This window comes from Mytilus trossulus, chromosome 4, assembly GCF_036588685.1.
Source record: "Mytilus trossulus isolate FHL-02 chromosome 4, PNRI_Mtr1.1.1.hap1, whole genome shotgun sequence".
Taxonomy (NCBI): domain Eukaryota; kingdom Metazoa; phylum Mollusca; class Bivalvia; order Mytilida; family Mytilidae; genus Mytilus; species Mytilus trossulus.
Genome location: NC_086376.1, coordinates 25,083,133 through 25,101,841, shown reverse-complemented (window position 1 = coordinate 25,101,841; position 18,709 = coordinate 25,083,133). Strand labels below are relative to the sequence as shown.

Genomic DNA, 18,709 nt, shown 5'->3' with positions numbered 1-18,709 from the left:
GTACGAAGTTGAAGAGCATTGAGAACCAAAATTCCTAACAGTTTTGCAAAATACAGCAAAGGTGATATATGCCTGATTTATTAGATGTAATACCGGTGGTGGCAGAGCCTTAGTCCTATATCATATAACAATAACTACAAGTATGAATTTGCAGGTTTAGTTTTGAGATACGTCAAAGGACGAGAACTACGAACAGAGGCGGATTTAGGGGGGCCCAGGGGGCCCGGGACCCCCCTTTTTTGGAAAAATTTTGTTTGCTTATATAGGGAATCACTGAAGCGTGACTGGAGCGGGCCCCCACTTATGAAAATTCCTGGATCCGCCACTGACGAATAGTAGACAACATGATGTAAAATTAGAACCAGCATGGGATTCCATTGTTATGAGAAAAGGCAATTAGAAAAGTAAAAGACGACAAAAATACAGTGATTTTTTTTATAATTAGATGTATAATCAAATTTTAAAAATGCACTTATCACAGTTAATTATCTTGATCAACGAATAACAGTTGTTTTGTCACGTTTCCATGCCTTAAGTTCATGCACAGTTTGTGGCATTTCTCTGCCGCTGCTTTCAGGAAGAAAATGCTGCAGAACTGTTACAGCAATACAACACCCGCCAAAAACTACACCAGGACCCCATTCTACGTAGTCAGTCTAAAAAAAATGTTTATTTTTTCACAAATGTGACAATATTTATTTCGATCATTTAAATGTTGAAATTTGGAGAATTAATAGTATACATATTTTAATATGACACAGAAATGATTTATTAAAGCGGACAATAATTGACCAATTTTCAAATCTCTTCAACTCTAAAGAAGAATAAAATACATAAACTGCATAAGGTATGAAGAGATGTGAAACAGCAAAAACATGAAGCACTTGAGTTGATGCACCGACACATCGTATTTGTCAACTAGTCCGTGATGGTGACCGTAATTCAGTATCAATTTCAGTCTTCTTCCTCAACTGTGATAAATCCGTGTTTGTGTAAGTAGCAGGCAAATCCTTGTTAACAATAAAATCAACGGTACCAATTTTGTTGCACCAGATGCGCATTTCGACAATACATGTCTCTTCAGTGATGCTCGTGGCCAAAATATTTGAAATCCAAAGCATATATAAAAGATGAAGAGCTATAATCCAAAAGGTCCAAAAAGTATTACCAAATTCGTGAAAGGAATCAGAGCTTTGCGTGAGGGAGATACATTCCTTAATTTATAATAATTTTTAATATTTTGTAACAGCAAATTTTAATAACACAAAAAATCCGTATTTTCATGCCAGTACCGAAGTACTGGCTACTGGGCTGGTGATACCCTCGGGGACTAATAGTCCACCAGCAGAGGCATCGACCCAGTGGTAGTAATAAAATCAACGGTACCAATTTTGTTGCACCAGATGCGCATTTCGACAATACATGTCACTTCAGTGATGCTCGTGGCCAAAATATTTGAAATCCAAAGCATATATAAAAGATGAAGAGCTATAATCCAAAAGGTCCAAAAAGTATTACCAAATTCGTGAAAGGAATCAGAGCTTTGCGTGAGGGAGATACATTCCTTAATTTATAATAATTTTTAATATTTTGTAACAGCAAATTTTAATAACACAAAAATAACAAACCGCGAACCGTCTAAAAATGAACGTTTTGGCATCCCATACTATGAATCGAAAAGCTTATAGAGCTGACAGTGTCGTTAAACATCAATCAAACTATCAATGTTACTGTATAGAAACGGGAAATTCACGATTGGAAAGTTGAACTCATCAAGACTGTCATTATTCTGGTTTGAAGCAATTCAATTGTCTTAAGAAAAAGATCATATGTAGCTGATCTTTTTTCTATATTATTCTAAATATCAATATTACCGGTAAAATTTGACGTAAGCAGTTTTTGAAATATGGTATGTTGAGTGACAGGACATCAAAAATATATATCTGAGGGGAAAAATAACCCTGAAAGATGCCTTTTCTTTAGGTTTTATATCACTTCAGTGTTTTCCTCTTATAGTTGATGTGTTTCCTTCGGTTTTATTTTGCAACCCTGATTTGTTTTCCCTCAATCGATATATGACTTTAGAACAGCAGTAAACTATTTGTACTGTTGCCTTTATATATGAAGGTTCTTTGCGAATTATGCATCTTAGGAGTATAAAATTAGGAGACGGAATCGGTAGATATGATTATTGCATATTGAAATTTTATTATTTTATCAACATTATTGGCCGTACTATTTATCCACGTAACGCACACGATAAACATTCGTGGATCCTTACGTTTTAGCATTAAACATCCCTACATACTTATAGAGTAAAATCTTACCAACAGTGCAGAAAAGGGTGCTAAAAGACCACCTATTCTTCCTGCTGATGACGCAATACCTATACCGATGTTCCTGCAACATATAAAAACCAAATAAAGTATTTTAATTTCTTGCTATTTTTTTTATGGTCAAACAAGTAAGAGCTTTAAAAAAAAATACAAGCCTCAATAATAGGATTATAATGGATAAGTCACAGTTCATTCTTCTAATTTTATAATTTCGATAAACTAGGGCCGTGTTCACATTGACCTAAATTCGGTGTTGTGTTAGTGTAACTCACACGTAAACTAAACACACTTGCGTTCCCATTGATAAAACTCAATGTTTACATGTAGTTTAAATCGTGTTTTACCTACACACAGTCGATAGTCAATGTAGGCCTTGTGTAGGTTAAGTTTACACAAAACTAGGCATTTAGGACATTCGTTTTATCGTGTATATATTTAAGGAGGAAACTATTTATGAGTAAAATTGATATTTTTGATAATTATTAGTTGTCTAAATTTTACAGATTTTTGTTTGTTAAAAAAAATTAACGTACTTTATTAACCCCTAATCAAGACTCAAAGCATCATCATTGCAGAACCCATAAGGCAGCAACCAATTGATTTTCGGGCGGGGGCTATTATAGTTGAGTTTATAACATAAAGGCAAGGGGGTTGGGTGGTGAGCTATGGATTTTGTTTTGGAAACAAAAAATGTTTCCAGTGTTTTGCCTTAAAAAAAATTGTTTGTTTCACCCTCAGCTGCCACTATATATCATGATATATAATGCTAAAATTGATTTCGACTTGTCACCAAAATTTGTCCTGAAAAAAATCAATAGCTCACGCCCCCTCCCCCTCCACAAAAAATGAAGCAAATAGTTGCTGTCTAATTCATTTGAAAAGGTCTTTCCGAATCGACTTGACGTACACAGAAATATTCGCCACTGGTCTTTACTCAAAAAACGATTCACGCATAAATGCATGACTAAAAAAAGTGTGAGGTAAATGATAAGTTGTCTAGTATCTCAGATCCGTTAAATAACACGTAAAATAAATTAAAAAAACGTTACCCTATTCCTTTACCAAATATTCCTTGGAGAAGAAATACCATTTGAAACAAACAGAAAAGATAAAAATGTAGTGATCCCTAATATCTCAATCCTTTTTTTTCCGGCTGTAAGCACGCTGTTGCAGCTAACGTTTTCTAAAGCGTTATCGAGACATCTCTAGTATATTCAAACTACTGCAAATTATAAAAATGGCTTTCATAAAGTAGCAACCACTTCACTTAAAAATAGGGGAGGGTTATTTTTTTTTATCTGAGTCAGATTTTTTTCGCGTGTACGTTTGTATTCCTTTTTTTTCGATGCTGGTGATCAAATACTTTTTTTTCAATATTTTACACTATAATTTATGGGGAAACTCTTGATTCAGAATAATTTTTTTTATCATCTGTATGACCATTTTTTTTTTTATCAAATTGGGGATCGGAATATTTCCATTCCCATCCCCTACCCCCCTTTTGAAGTCAAATGGTTGTTCCCTTACCGCTAGAAAAAAAATTCAAAAATTTTGAATTCAGTTCTACGTAATGAACATTTAAATGACATATAGTTTACAAGTGGGAACAAATCTTATGTACAGGTAGCTAAACAAGGTGTATAGATGTGAACAAATGTAATGTGAAACCAGTGTACACTACACTAAACTAATTGTAAACATGTTTACTCTACACGGCGTTTGGTGTGAACACGGCCTAGGTGTATAAGTTTTAAAAAATGACAATTTTTTTGGTTATTATCAGTTTTTGATTGCCAAGGCACAAATTTAAAAACCTACAATCAATATGCTTTTATAACCCATTTCTATCAATGGCCTTCCCGTTTGAATTAAAATGTAGTATATATTGTACAGTACATATATGGCAGTTATAAACACATATGACTGCAATTGTTTGCACCTGTCCTAAGTCAAGGATCTAATGTTTAGTGGTTGTCGTCTGTTAATGTGGTTCATAAGTGTTTCTGGTTTTTTATATAGATTAGACCGTTGGTTTGTTCGTTTGAATGGTTTTACACTAGTATTTTTTTGGCCCTTTATAGCTTGCTGTTCGATGTGAGCCAAGGGTTCGTGTTGAAGACCATATATTAACCTATAATGGTTTACTTTTATAAATTGTGACTTGGATTGAGAGTTGTCTCATTGGCACTCATACCACATCTTCCTATATCTATGTTTTATTTTTTATGTTGTTTAAATGAGTAAATCTTAACACCTTAACCAATAGAACTACCCTTACAAAATGTAGTAACAATATCTTATACAAAGCACTTCAAGCAATCCGAAATCAGGTTTCTGTTTTTCATAAACAAATCAAATACACATGTACTACCGGAGAACAGGTATACCCAAATCTTTTCCAATGCTAAGTAAATTTACTTCTTGAAAATTAATGTTTTCATAAAACATGGACCTTATTTAGCACGTTGTGGCTATCAACTTAATTTCAATGAAATACGTAAATTATGTTATGTGAAATATATGAATGTTTAAAGTGGATTTCAGAACAAATATACTCATGATTCATTAACTTTCTGCCCAGCCACTGGGGACATTTTACAAAGTCTGAGTAGCATCTGCAAGCTCTTAAATACCGAATGAGTTTGAAAATGTATACCTCATATGCAAATTTGCATATGCATATTAATGTGTTTTTTAATAAAACTAAAATATTTTATCAATTTATATACAAAATGACGTCATAAATCAATAAGAAAATATGCAAGAAATTATTTATTCAGTCTGAACTATCGAACTTTTTAAGAAAAAATTGGAAACACCTTGTTTAAGAATACTCTTTAAGTAGTTTCATTTTTCTTCATTTACTGACGGTAACTCTGATTTGTTTTAAATTTTCTGTCGTCTCCTGGTTAATGACTGTTCAATGTTCTAATTTATACTTATTGTATTAATGCTTTATGTTAAACTACTCTTTTAACTGCATTAATAATATTAAGGTTAAGCGAGTAGAGCAATATGAATAAGATAATGAGCTATATAAATATTGTAATAATAATAACTATGAAGATAATGATAGTATATCCATAACACGTAGCATTTATCGAATAAGGCAATTGGTCTTAGGCTAAGGTTGTCCTCTTCCATGCAAAGTTGATCTAATACCAACAGATTTTTGTTTTGGCCCAATACGACGAATAGTCAATCAGCATGTTCTATACATTTCCGCATTGTATTAATGCATTAAAACTGTACCTTACCTTAGATTGGTAGGGAACAACTCGGGAGTATACAGAAATATTGTAGAAAATGAAGCACTGATGCCAAATTTGCCTACAAAGCTTAGAGCGACCGAAGCCGTTGTGAAGTGATCACTAAAACCTAAAAAAAATAACTTATTATTCAAACGAAAATCAAAATTAATGATGATTTTAGACGTCACGACTACATATGGTTAGGCTTTTAAAAAAAACAAAAATGTTCGCCTGTGTATATGTCTATTGCATCAACAATCAGTGCAAGTATCAAAATGTAAAAAGACAAGATATTATATACGCATATATATTATCTCATTTAATAAGAATAAATGTTATGTTATTTTAAGAACTCTAAAAGTCATAAGATACTTGCATTTATCAAAATATATGAATATGTTCTTGATACATAAATGGCTACTTTACTATAAAATTTGTAAAAAGAATTTCTTTAAAAAGGAAATTCTTCATCTCATGACAATCTTCAGGAATGTACTGCTATTGAACTATTGTCTGCCCTCACTGTTATTGTACTATATCATTCCGAATGCAATGTATTAACCAACATACCGCCATACATTTATTCGAAATCCGGCAATAGTACAAAGCAAGTGTGAGTGGAAAATCGTTGTAAAAGAAAAAGAATATATTATTCCCTGATTCTTAAAGAGATCGTTAAATAACATCAGAACTATAAATTTACTGTTATGACATAGGTAAATAAACAAATTGAAATGTACGGCATATATATAAAATAAACATTGCTCCATTATGTTACTTATTTCTTTCATGGTTCTTTGTTGGTGCTTTGTCAAGATCATGCTTGGTAAACATAAAAACAAAACATGTTTAAGCAGCTCAAATTTTTGATCAACAGTCTCCGATTGTATTCTTCTTACTTAGTATACGTTATTGATTTGAGATAAAAAAAAAATTAAAAAAAATAATAAAGTGACAAAACTTAACTTAGTTTATATGCATGCATTGGTTCAATATTTTCTATATATTATTACCACCAACCAGTGAATCGTTTCATCTGACTTTAAACGTCCATAAAAAAGTACCTTTAAACGAGCCCAGCAAAGCGGATAAGACAAGTGAAACACCAGCTATTCCATGAAACAACATTGAGACATGTCTTCGTTTTAATCTAAAAAAAAACCCAACAATTAATAACGCTAAATTAATCTTTATTTAAGGAGTTTATATAAAGAATGTGACATTTGCTGTCTATTGAAATCGAATATGATTTTTTAACTGTAATATTATACCTATGATACCCATTTCATGAGATCATTCATTTAAGCATATATATCTTATGTTGTTGTAAATGTTGTTAATGTTACAAGAATACTCTCCTATAAACGTATTCCCCATAAATACAAGGGAATTCCCGTATAAGGTGAATCATATACAGTTCTGATCAATAATACAATAAAGACAATATATAAGAAATGTGACATCAATCATCATAAGCTTTTTAAAAGCATGTGTTATACTTCACAATAAAATTTCCGAAAACAACAGCAGATAGCTGTTTATAAAAGAAAAAAATGTTGACTTTCGGAATTTTACATTAGGCGTTAATTCAATAAGAACTCAAGAAGAGGTAACAATATATTGATAATTGCCCGATAATTTAAAGATGTTTTGATTAAAAATGTTTGCGAAAGAATCCAACGTACCGAAAAAACCCAACCTTATCTAGTAGTAGTATTTGTACTTGCCATTAAGTTGTCAATTTAGTAATTGGGGATCATTATCTCAATAATTTTAAACAAGAATGTGTCCATAGTACACAGATGCCCCACTCGCACTATCATTTTCTATGTTAATGGACCGTGAAATGGGGGTAAAAACTCTTAATTTGGTTAATAAATTAGAAAGATCATATCATGGGGATAATGTGGGCAGAATTTGCGCCAATTGCAGTTTTGAAAAGGTATTAATTGCGCCACTCTCTTTTATTTTGGGGATTTTGATGGTATTAATTGCGCCAATAAATGAAATGAAATTGCGCCACATTTACCTGTAAATATTTTTTACCCATATCATACATTTAATTAACCTTTCCTCTTAAGAATTAACTTAACACTCATCAAATTAAAGAAAATTCACCAAAACATAAGTTGATATGTTGTCAGAGCGACCTTCAAAAATAATAAATTCAGAGCTCTTCAAAATTGAAGAAGAAAATTTAGTAAAGAAAGATTTAAACAAGTGCGTCAGTCAATGTATATAGAAAGAAGAAAACTGCATCCGGCTCAACCTAAAAATCAAGCAGAGTTTCACAGAATATTAGATGATATTGGTGTTGTTAGTTACAAACAAAGATGATGACTTTGTATTGTGTAACGATCCACAAAGCGGGATTATTAGGATACGAGGCTAAATTAAAATTTCTGTGTACAATATCAGAGGAATTTTAAGTCAAACATTAAGTTGTTATATATAAATGAAAATAAATAGAATTGTCGCAATTAGATCATTATTTTATTGGCGCAAATGACACCTATAGTTTTGAAAATTAGGTGGCGCAAAAGAAGTATTGGCGCAATTGAGTTGTGGCGCAAATGAGTTACTTTTTGGCGCAAAAAGATATCGCCCGATAATGTATACTAAGCTTCAAGTTTTTTGGACTTCAACTTCATCAGAAACTACCTTGACTAAAAACTTTAACCTGTAATTTAAACTATCATTTTCTATGAACCGTGAAATTGGGATAAAAAAAACTAATTTGGCACTTAGATTAGAAAGATCATATCATAGGGCACATGTGTACTGAGTTTCAAATTGATTGGACTTCAACTTCATCAAAAACTAACTTGACCAAAAACTTTTACATGAAGCGGGGCGAACGGACGAACGGAAGGACAGACGGACGGACAAACGAATGGACACAGACGCACGCACAGACCAGAAAACATAATGCCCCTCTACTATCGTATGTGGGGCTAAAAAACAATTCGTATCTCTTCCAATTAAAAGCCATTGCTAATGTGTTATTTTAAATGTACTCACATTATTGCAGGTGTATTGTTTTAAATGTACTTAACATAATTTCTGATATGTTGTTTTAAATTTACTTAAAATAATTTATGATGTGTTGTTTTAAATGTACTTAACAGTTATTTGGGTGGAGAGTTGTCTCATTGGCACTCACACCACATCTTCCTATATCTATTAACATAATTTCTGATGTCTTGTTTTAAATGTACTTCAATGATTTCTGGTTTCTGGTTTTAAAGTTAGTCACATGATTACTTAAGCTTGTGTGTTATTTTTAATGTTCTCAAATGACTGCAGGGGTGTTATTTAAGGTGCACTTACATGATTACTTTTGTGTTATTTTTAATGTACTGACATGATAACTGGTGTGTTATTTTAATGTACTAACATGTTAACTGGTGTGTTATTTTAAGTGTACTTACATGATTACTGGTGTTTTATCAGAAATGTACTCACATGATTACCTGTGTGTTATTTTAAGTGTACTTACATAATTACTGGTGTTGTATTTTTTTAAAATGTACTAAGTAAACATAATTACTTGTGTGTTATTTTAAATGTCGTCAAATGACTGCAGGGGTGTTATTTTTTATGCACTTACATGATTACTGGTGTGTTCTTTTGAATGTAATCAAATGATAACAGGTGTGTTAATTTAAATATACTTATTATATGATTACTGATTTTATATTATTAATAAAATATTTTCGGGTACCTGTTGATGATGAACAGAAACATCATCATTGCAAAAATTTCTACAACTTGATATAAAAACAGATTTAAGAATCTATTCCCAGCCAGTTTGGCAGAATTCAAAGTTAATCCAAAAAACGTCATAGCATTGGTCATCCTACAAAAAGAATCGTTATTTTAAAGATAGAAATAGATAGAATTGTCACATTTAGTTTATAGTCCGTTTGATTTCTTAATATATATGTGCAGAAACAAGTTTTTTTTAAAATCCATGTTTCAAATAAAACTTTCTTTTCTATATGTTTGTTAATATTTTTTATATACTAACTCTGACTATTATAATTTAAAACAAATTCCAATTTTGTCTTTATATACAATATTTCGTTAACCAATGCCTTTTAATTACTTAATTTATAATAGCAACGGCATTAAATACGCTTATAAATACTAAACAAAAACCTAATACATGTCATGCATATATGAACATACCATGTGAAAGCCATTATGAATGCTGTCTTCAGTAGGATTTTATGTCTGGCTATAGTTAGTATGTTTTCTCGTTTTTCTTCCTTGTGATTTTGATGCATAAGATGGGGATCAATGTCACTATCTTTCTGTAACGGTGGCAGAATATCATTAAAGTCGACCCTATTGAACTTTGCTATTTTCTGTACAAGTGTCTTTGCTTCGTCTGCTCGTTTGTTTGCAATCAGCCATCGCAACGACTCATCTACTATCCTAGAATGGGATAAAATGTGTTTATTAATAATTTTCCAGTAAGCATCCACTTTCAGCTGCTATACTATTCTGCCACATTTAAACAGCATTTTTAAAACTACGTATTGTGTATTTTACTTTTTACAATTATAAAGTTCGATCAGTTATACTTTTCTGTCATTGTGTATTTTACTTGTTTACATTTATAAAGTTTGATAAGGTAACGCTTGATGGTACTAAGAAGACAATCCATCCTAAATATGTTGAACTTATACAAAGAGTGCATCTAAAAATATGTATGCATTGTGTTTTTCGTATTCGTCTCTTACAAGTGAGAGGTTATGCTAGCTATAACTAAAGGCAACAGTAGTATACCGTTGTTCCAAAACTCATAAATCCATGGACAAAAAACAAAATCGGGGTAACAAACCAAAACCGAGGGAAACGCATTAAATATAAGAGGAGAACAACGACACAACACCGAACGGACCAAGCAACAGACAAAACACCACGAGAATAACAAATATAACATCAAAACCAAATACATGAATTTGGGATAGACAAGTACCGTGCCACGTCTTATCTCAATATCTTAAAAAATAAGAGAAAACACAAACGACTCAACGTTAAAATGCAACACACACAGAAACGAACAATATTATAACAATGTCCATCTTCCTGACTTGGTACAGGACACTTTTAAAGTGGAATAAAAGTGGTGGGTTGAACCTGGTTTTATGGCATGCCAAACCTCGCACTTTAAAGGCAAAGTTAAATATAACATTGAAATGACAACATAATATTACAGGACTACAATACAAATAAAAAGGAGAACATATTAAACAAAGAAAAGCATGATTAATAGATAACAAAAAGCATCAGGTTCCCCAGGTTCAGTCCACCATTTTCTACACACAAAAATGTCTGTACCAAGTCAAGAATATTACAATTGTTGTTCATTAGTTAAATGTGTTTAAGCTTTTGATTTTGCCATTTTATTAAGGACTTTCCTCGGAGTTCAGTTTTTTTTTTGTGATTTTACTTTTTATGCACAAGTATTGACTATATGTACTATTTTTGTTGTTGTATTCAGTTTGTTTTTAGACTGTTCCTGTTTAACTTTTCTTAACTTACACACGCTTTTAGAATGTTAAAAGATAAGACAATACATTATATAAACATGCTATCGACACAGAGATAAGTGTTACATGATTGGTCTACCAAATGTCTTTTAGGAATAAATTAGTCGAAATAACTATTTACCAGTAAGTGAAAAGACAAGGTACACCAAATAAGCCTAAAAAGAGGTGTATGTATCTCCAAGAAGTATTCCTCATCAGATACCCCCATAATGATAGAAGGACCATCGTGAATGACCATCCGAGACCTCCACAACCAGACACTGTACCTCTTTGTTCTTTGGGAAATAATTCCGTTATGTACACTTGAGCAGTCAATATGAAACCCTGAAATGTAAATACTATTACTATTACGGTTTGATAACTCAAATCTTAAATGATAAGAAAACAGTTTACATAGAATAAACCAGAATTTCTACTTATTTATCAGGTAAAATCATTTTAAACACAAAAGTGTTGTTAATTTTGAATTATTACATTCGATGTATGTTTCATTGTAATACTTTATTCTGATGCACATCACTTGTCATGCGCGTAGCTACGTTTACGTCAAAACGCCCGGGCGTACACTTAAATTTTGAAAATAAAAAAAAATAATCGACATAGAATAAGAAAAACTGGTCAAAAGCACATCATCCTTGTGCTTCTGTTTTCAATGGATTGTAATTTTGAATGTAAAGCTGGACTAAATTTACTCAAATAGATCATTTCATATATTTCTACGTACTTTTCTTCTATTTAAAGAAATTCATTATCTGCTCAAAATCTATATGTTGTTTGGTTTTTTTTGTTGAGCCTGTGATTTATGTCCAAAAAGCGAGACAAAGCGGCGTCAATTTTTAGGTTCCGAATGTGGATAAAGTCTTTTGAATGACTCTCCGTGAAATTTTACGAAAGTTGGACAGAAACTGTTTATGATCAAAAGAGTATTCAGAGCAATATAATATATAATTCAATCATATCTGTATTTTCTCGCATTTTAAGGAAAAATGTATTTCTTTCTGCAATTAATAAGTGGTCACAATTTGGGCTTACATTTTGTTATTTCTCAATTACTCAATTACTTGTCGAACCTCCATCGAATTTAATGAAAATGCGACCTGAGAACCTTTTTCTATGACTTATGTCTAAAGCTAAAATTTTGAAAGCATTTCTTTTCGTTCATTTTTCTGTTCTTTTCTGATAGACAGATAGACGGACTTTTTCTGTACGCAATTAATTGTTTTACATTACTCAATTTATAAAACCTTCATAGATTGTCGTGAAATATTCCAGATCAAGAAGAAAATATCAAAAGAATTTTTTCGATTTTTTTTTAAATCCGTTTAAAGGAATGATAAATTGATTCACTTTTTTGTGGGAAGAAATCCTGGTGTTCCAGATTTTTTTTATATTGCTCCTCTTAGAAATATTTTGTTTTCGTGTTCATTATATAAAAGGTGCTTTTGTCGATTGTATGCTCACTCACGGCACCTAGACTGGGATCCCGCTATATATAATCACTTTGTTCTATAAATATTGTTGATATATGAAATATGTAATATGCACATTGATCTAGACAGGCGAACCAGTCTATCACGGCACCCTTTAAACTTATTTAAAAGTAATATTGGTTTGGACGTTTTCTCTAAACATTTAACATTGAGCGGTTGAATCCCCTCTTATCCCTCGCCAAGGTTCGGGCGTACACGTAAAATTGACCAGCTACGCCACTGCTTGTTATTCCTTCAACAATTGCATTACTCAATAAAACTTTTCATTCATGATAACACGTGGCCCCACAGTAAAGTGCACAGGTGAATTAAATAAACAATTATAAAATTCGTGTTTTCATGATCATAGCTAAAAAATGCAATTATAAGGTATACGCGTACGATTTGACTAATATTAAGATGTTGGCAAATCTAAGGATACTGTATAAATTAATTGATTTAAACATTTCGGTATATATTTGTGTGTGTATTCATATTAGTCAATTTAGTCAAACGTATACCTGCTGTACCGCCCCAAAGGCAAATCTAAGGATACTGTATATGATATAACCAGGTGCAAAGCCAGCAGCAACGGATGTTAGTGTGCACATGACTAGACTGAATGTCAACACTGGTTTCCTGCCATAACGATCTGATATAGGGGGAAACAACAAAGCGCCAACCCCTTGGCCTATAGTTACGAACATTTGTGTCATTGGTCCGAGTCCAGAACGGCTACAAACTAGGTCCCACTGAAAAAAAATCCTTGTATATAAGGGAATTTTTCTAATGCCCGCGTCACACTGTCCCGATTTTTATATACGATGGACACCCGAATGCGAAAATTGTAAGTTCGTACGAAGTTGGTCCCGATCTCGTTAAAATACCAAAAAGTGACCGAAGCAAGTACGATGAATATCGAAGTCTATACGATGGTGCCGAAATTATATACGATAGCAAAAGATGGACGTACGAAGGTTAACCGAAGACGGGTATTTAAGCTTCATATCTCAGCCGAAGCCTACACGATGGGTCACGAAGGCTACACGATGTATTACGAAGGCTACACGATGGATTACGATGATGGCGCGATGGCCATACGATGTCTAAAAGACGTCGTGTACAGCTTACGATGCACTAGTCTGAATAATCATCCATAATTATGCCCATGTTTACTGATCTATCTTAAAAGTAAGTAATGGGTTCGTTGATCCCTTTTATTCAAAAAGAGCTCTTTCCAGGAGAATATCATAATAATATAGACAAAGGGAAGGATGTGGGGAAAGCAACAAATGCGGCAAAATATGACATAAAGAAAACAAAATGGTCATGAAGTAAACATTCGTGAGAGAACAACTCAGTCGGTACATAAAAAATCAGAATAATGAAGAAAAGTTGGTTTCCCTATATACGTGTACCTGTAGTGTTGGTGTACGAGGCGCGTTTATGATTTTCATTATGTTACTTGATATGAAAAAATGACAAAAAATAATATTTTACTTGTAAAAGTAAATCCTGAGCCTGTAATAGCTGCTCTTCTTGTTCCATTTGAATTAATAGAAACAACACTGTCGCTTTCCTTGTTCTCATAGAATCATATATGAGCTCCTTGTTTTGCAATTGTGAACGTCTTAATTGTCGTATTAGACTGACCAGTGCATATCGCGCATGGCACTTTAAATGTATTTTAGCGCGAAAATTAACTTACATTTAGCTGGATTTATTGCCGTCGTAGTTCCATCTTGTCGCCTTCGTACTTTTATTCGTTGGCAACACGACGGGATAACGAGGTCTTCACGAAGTCGTGTTGGCATCGTAAGACCTTCGGGTAGCTTCGTGATTCATTCGTGTAGACATCGTAATGTCAAAACTGTCCGATGGAAACGATGACAACACGAATGCAAGACGATGTCCAACGATGCATTCCCGGTGACATTACGAAGGTGAGGATGGTGATACGAACTTAATACGAACCCTCAACATCGGACGCACTTTCGGGGATTTTTTAACATGTTAAAAAAATTAGAACCCTTCCCGAAGTTGTCCCCGAAGGCTAGAAAAAGTGGCCGATGGTTCTACGATGGTTAAAGATGGATCTACGAATAGCCCGATCTCGATACGATCAGTCCCGATTAAAAAAAATTCCATAACGTCGTAAAAATCGGGACAGTGTGACGCGGGCATAAAGGAACATGCTTTATTCAATACAATATAAATATAAACTTGTACAACAATACATGTTTCTTCTTTAACTTCATTTAGTACTACGTATGTTAGCCAACTCTTTATATCTATATGTGAACCTCAACATTGGACAGGTTTGTTCAGTACGATCATAAAGTGCTGTTGTTCATAATTTCTTAATAACTGTTTTATATTTTCACCATACGAACTTCAAGTAAATGTATGCACAATTGAGTAATGCTTATTAATTTTCATTTAAAAAGGTTTGAGTCTACTACAATTTCTATAATTTACCCCTATGTCATATTAAATTTGAACGTACTGTCCAATCTATGTGATATATGTGTTCTAGACCGTATGAATATTTCGACCGTACGCGTACGATTTGACTAATATTAAGATGTTGGCAAAGATAATTAGATGTATATAACAGATCAATATAACTAAACTCTCAAATTGATTTAAACATGCTTAATTGTAATTGATTTTTTTTTTATATTTTAAGGATTTAAAACATTCATGCTTATTGCATCTGTTAATTAATTTCTTGTATTTAGCATGTCGATCACTCGGTAAAATAATTGAATTATAAAATGGAGAATGGAAATGGGGAATGTATCAAAGAGACAACGACCCGACCATAGAAAAAAACAACAGCGGAAGGTCACCAACAAGTCTTCAATGTAACGAGTAATTCCCGCACCCGGAGGTGTCCTTCAGCTGGCCCCTAAACAAATATATACTAGTTCAGTGATAATGAACGCCATACTAATTTCCAAATTGTACACAAGAAACTAAAATTAAAATAATACAAGACTAACAAAGACCAGAGGCTCCTGACTGGCGCAAAAATGCGGCGGGGTTAAACATGATTATGAGATCTCAACCCTCCCCTATACCTCTAGCCAATGTAGAAAAGTAAACGCATAACAATACGTACATTTAAAATTCAATTCAAGAGATGTCCGAGTCTGATGTCAGAAGAAAATAAACAAAATGACAATTATACATAAATAACAAGAGACTACTAGCAGTTAACTGACATGCCAGCTCCAGACTTCAATTAAACTGATTGAAAGATTATGATTTCATCATATGAATATCTGGCACAATCCTTCCCGTTTGCGGTTTAGTATCATACCATCATAACATATATGCGAAGAACATAACCCGTGTCATGCCAACAACTGTTTTTGAATAAATGTGTTTAGTTCCGATGCAAAGACCCTATAAGTGAATCAATATTAACGCTAAAATATGCAATTTTTAATGACCTGACAACAGTATCGGTAACTATATCCCATCTTAATAAGTCATCTAATGTACATGTATATCTAATAAGTACTGCAATCCTGAATATAAATTATAATAAAGGAATACAAACTTTACCATAACCAATATCCAATTCAAGGTGAAAGAATTTGGTTGATGCCACGTAAATATTATTACTTAACTTTGGTTAACATCGACCTTTCTATCATTAAACAAAGGATGAACTGAACAACAGACACTATCATTTTCAAAATTACCTATAACGTCAATTAGTTTTGTACTGTAAAACATCTTATTGCGGGTAAATTGTATAACTTAGTAAGAAAATTCTACAAGTATATGTACATGTTTTAAATTAAAATTAAACTAGTCTAAGATTCCTATTCCTTAATACTTATATATATATTAAATAAAAAGGATTTTAAGATCTTCATGAGGGAAACAGAAATGAGAAATATTCATGCAGTATGCAAAGTTTTTTTTTCAATAAGACAAACAAACCTCCGTGACTATTGTTTCCTGTTTACTGTCATACTGGTAACCTTCTGGACACATCAGTTTGTAGGTACCAGATGTTATATTAGATGTATTACCCTGAATCTCGATATTGCATTCGTCGTAAGTGATTCTTGACGCGTTGATATTATTTAATATTCCGTATCTATACAAATCTGTCTGGTTCGTTAGAGGTGCGCATTTATATGGCGGTCCGTATCCTTCAAAATAATTTCTAAAACTCATTCATGTTGTTTCCATAAAAAAGATACGAAAGTTGTAAAAGCATTTTTTAGTGTCTGTGTGGATTAACAAATGAACATGGCCTCTAGTTATCTTCTAAAAATTAATTATCCCTCCAGACAGTTTACTCTACAAACGAAACAATTTGCATTTGACAGTCACTTGACAATTGCAAACATTACTTTGAACATGAAGAAACACGATAGGACAATCAGTATACTCTTTAAAAGAGGGACGAAAGATACCAAAGGGACAGTCAAACTCATAAATCTAGAACAAACTGACAACGCCATGGCTAAAAACTTGTCCTACACCACAGACACAAAAAACGTATAACACTTAAGTATTTCACAAATCATATATAATAAATAAATAAGGTAACCTGCAATAAATGCCATCTTCATGCTTAATATATCATGTACTGTGTTACAACTCTAGATTCTACTGACGAGGAAATTTGTTTTCAAGGTAACACTTAATTAATTAACGCTGTTATCTTGATATCACAAAAGCATGAGTTCGAATCCCGGCGAGAAGAAAAAGATGCTTTCGTATATTTGCAGATTTAACATATACACGCGAATTAAACGCATCAACACACTTTCGCAGACATGTGGAGTTAAATGCTGTTTTATATAATAATTGCAACTTATAGCACCAACCATAAGTCCAGCGCATGCCAATATGTTTAAATAACATGCATGGTAAAAATCGTTATATCTTATATGCTTCGTAGACATACATACCAACAAAAACATATTCTATCAGCGAATAACCTGTCACTTGGAAGCAAACAAAAAATAAGTAAAATAGTTGTAACGCACTATAACGTTTAAGTGGCCCTAACTTCTTCCAAATAGTATCTACATCGATATTGTCCATTTTGAGTCAATAAACGAGGAGAAGGACATAATATTCAAACATCAGAATTACCTTGAAGTTCGTGACTTTTCATAAATATAACTTTGTACATGTAAATGTGTATGACTTTTCAAGGCTGTTTATCGTCCGTTAATGAAAGATAGATATGCCTCTAAGCCAGATAAAAAAAAATCAAATATGTTTCATGTTTTCATATTTTAGAAAAACAAAATCTCAACAGGATTTTTCAGTACACGTTTTTTAAATTTCTCCAGAAGGTGTCAAAATAAACTAAGTTGGGAAAGAGATTTGAGATATCCCCATAGGGTCCATATGAACCTTAAATAAAGTGTCTACAGGGTTGTTTATACTGTAAACTTATGATGCCTTTGTACTGGTCAACCATTTTGGCTCATATTTGTCATACTTAAGGTTCATGTGGACCCTATGGCTAAAATGGCCGTATTTTCACCTCAAAATTTACTCTGAGTACAGACAAACCTGCACATCTGTAAAAATAATTCAGGCATAGCATGCCCTAGAAAATATCTCAACAGGATTTTTCAGTACACGTTTTTTTTAATTTCTCCAGAAGGTGTCAAAATAAACTAAGTTGGGAAAGAGATTTGAGATATCCCCATAGGGTCCACATGAACCTTAAATAAAGTGTCTACAGGGTTGTTTATACTGTAAACTTATGATGCCTTTGTACTGGTCAACCATTTTGGCTCATATTTGTCATACTTAAGGTTCATGTGGACCCTATGGCTAAAACGGCCGTATTTTCACCTCAAAATACTCTGAGTACAGACAAACCTGCACATCTGTAAAAAAAATTCAGGCATAGCATGCCCTAGTTAAATGAATTTTAAGTATGTTTTATGTTTTAGAAAAATAAAACTTACCAGGATTTTGCCGTGCACTGTTTTTTTCATTCCTCCAGAAGGTGCCAAAATAAACTAAGTTGGGAAACCGGTTTGAGAACTGAGCATTTTTAATTGACATGCAGTGGGCGAACTGGTGACAAAATATTACCT

General features: G+C 32.8%; 1 protein-coding gene across 1 annotated transcript; it reads right to left on the bottom strand.

Annotated features, from left to right (window-relative positions):
* Window positions 1–494: 494 nt before the first annotated feature.
* Window positions 495–17,685, bottom strand: LOC134716520 (organic cation transporter protein-like). The gene is made up of 10 exons (XM_063579529.1): window positions 17,558–17,685; window positions 16,575–16,789; window positions 13,139–13,369; window positions 11,270–11,472; window positions 9,779–10,027; window positions 9,312–9,446; window positions 6,652–6,737; window positions 5,594–5,714; window positions 2,328–2,400; window positions 495–656 (listed from the first exon to the last, which is right to left on the bottom strand). Exons 2-10 carry the CDS (start codon window positions 16,626–16,628, stop codon window positions 495–497), a joined length of 1,314 nt encoding a protein of 437 aa, XP_063435599.1. The 5' UTR covers window positions 16,629–16,789; window positions 17,558–17,685.
* Between the last annotated feature and the right edge of the window lie 1,024 nt (window positions 17,686–18,709).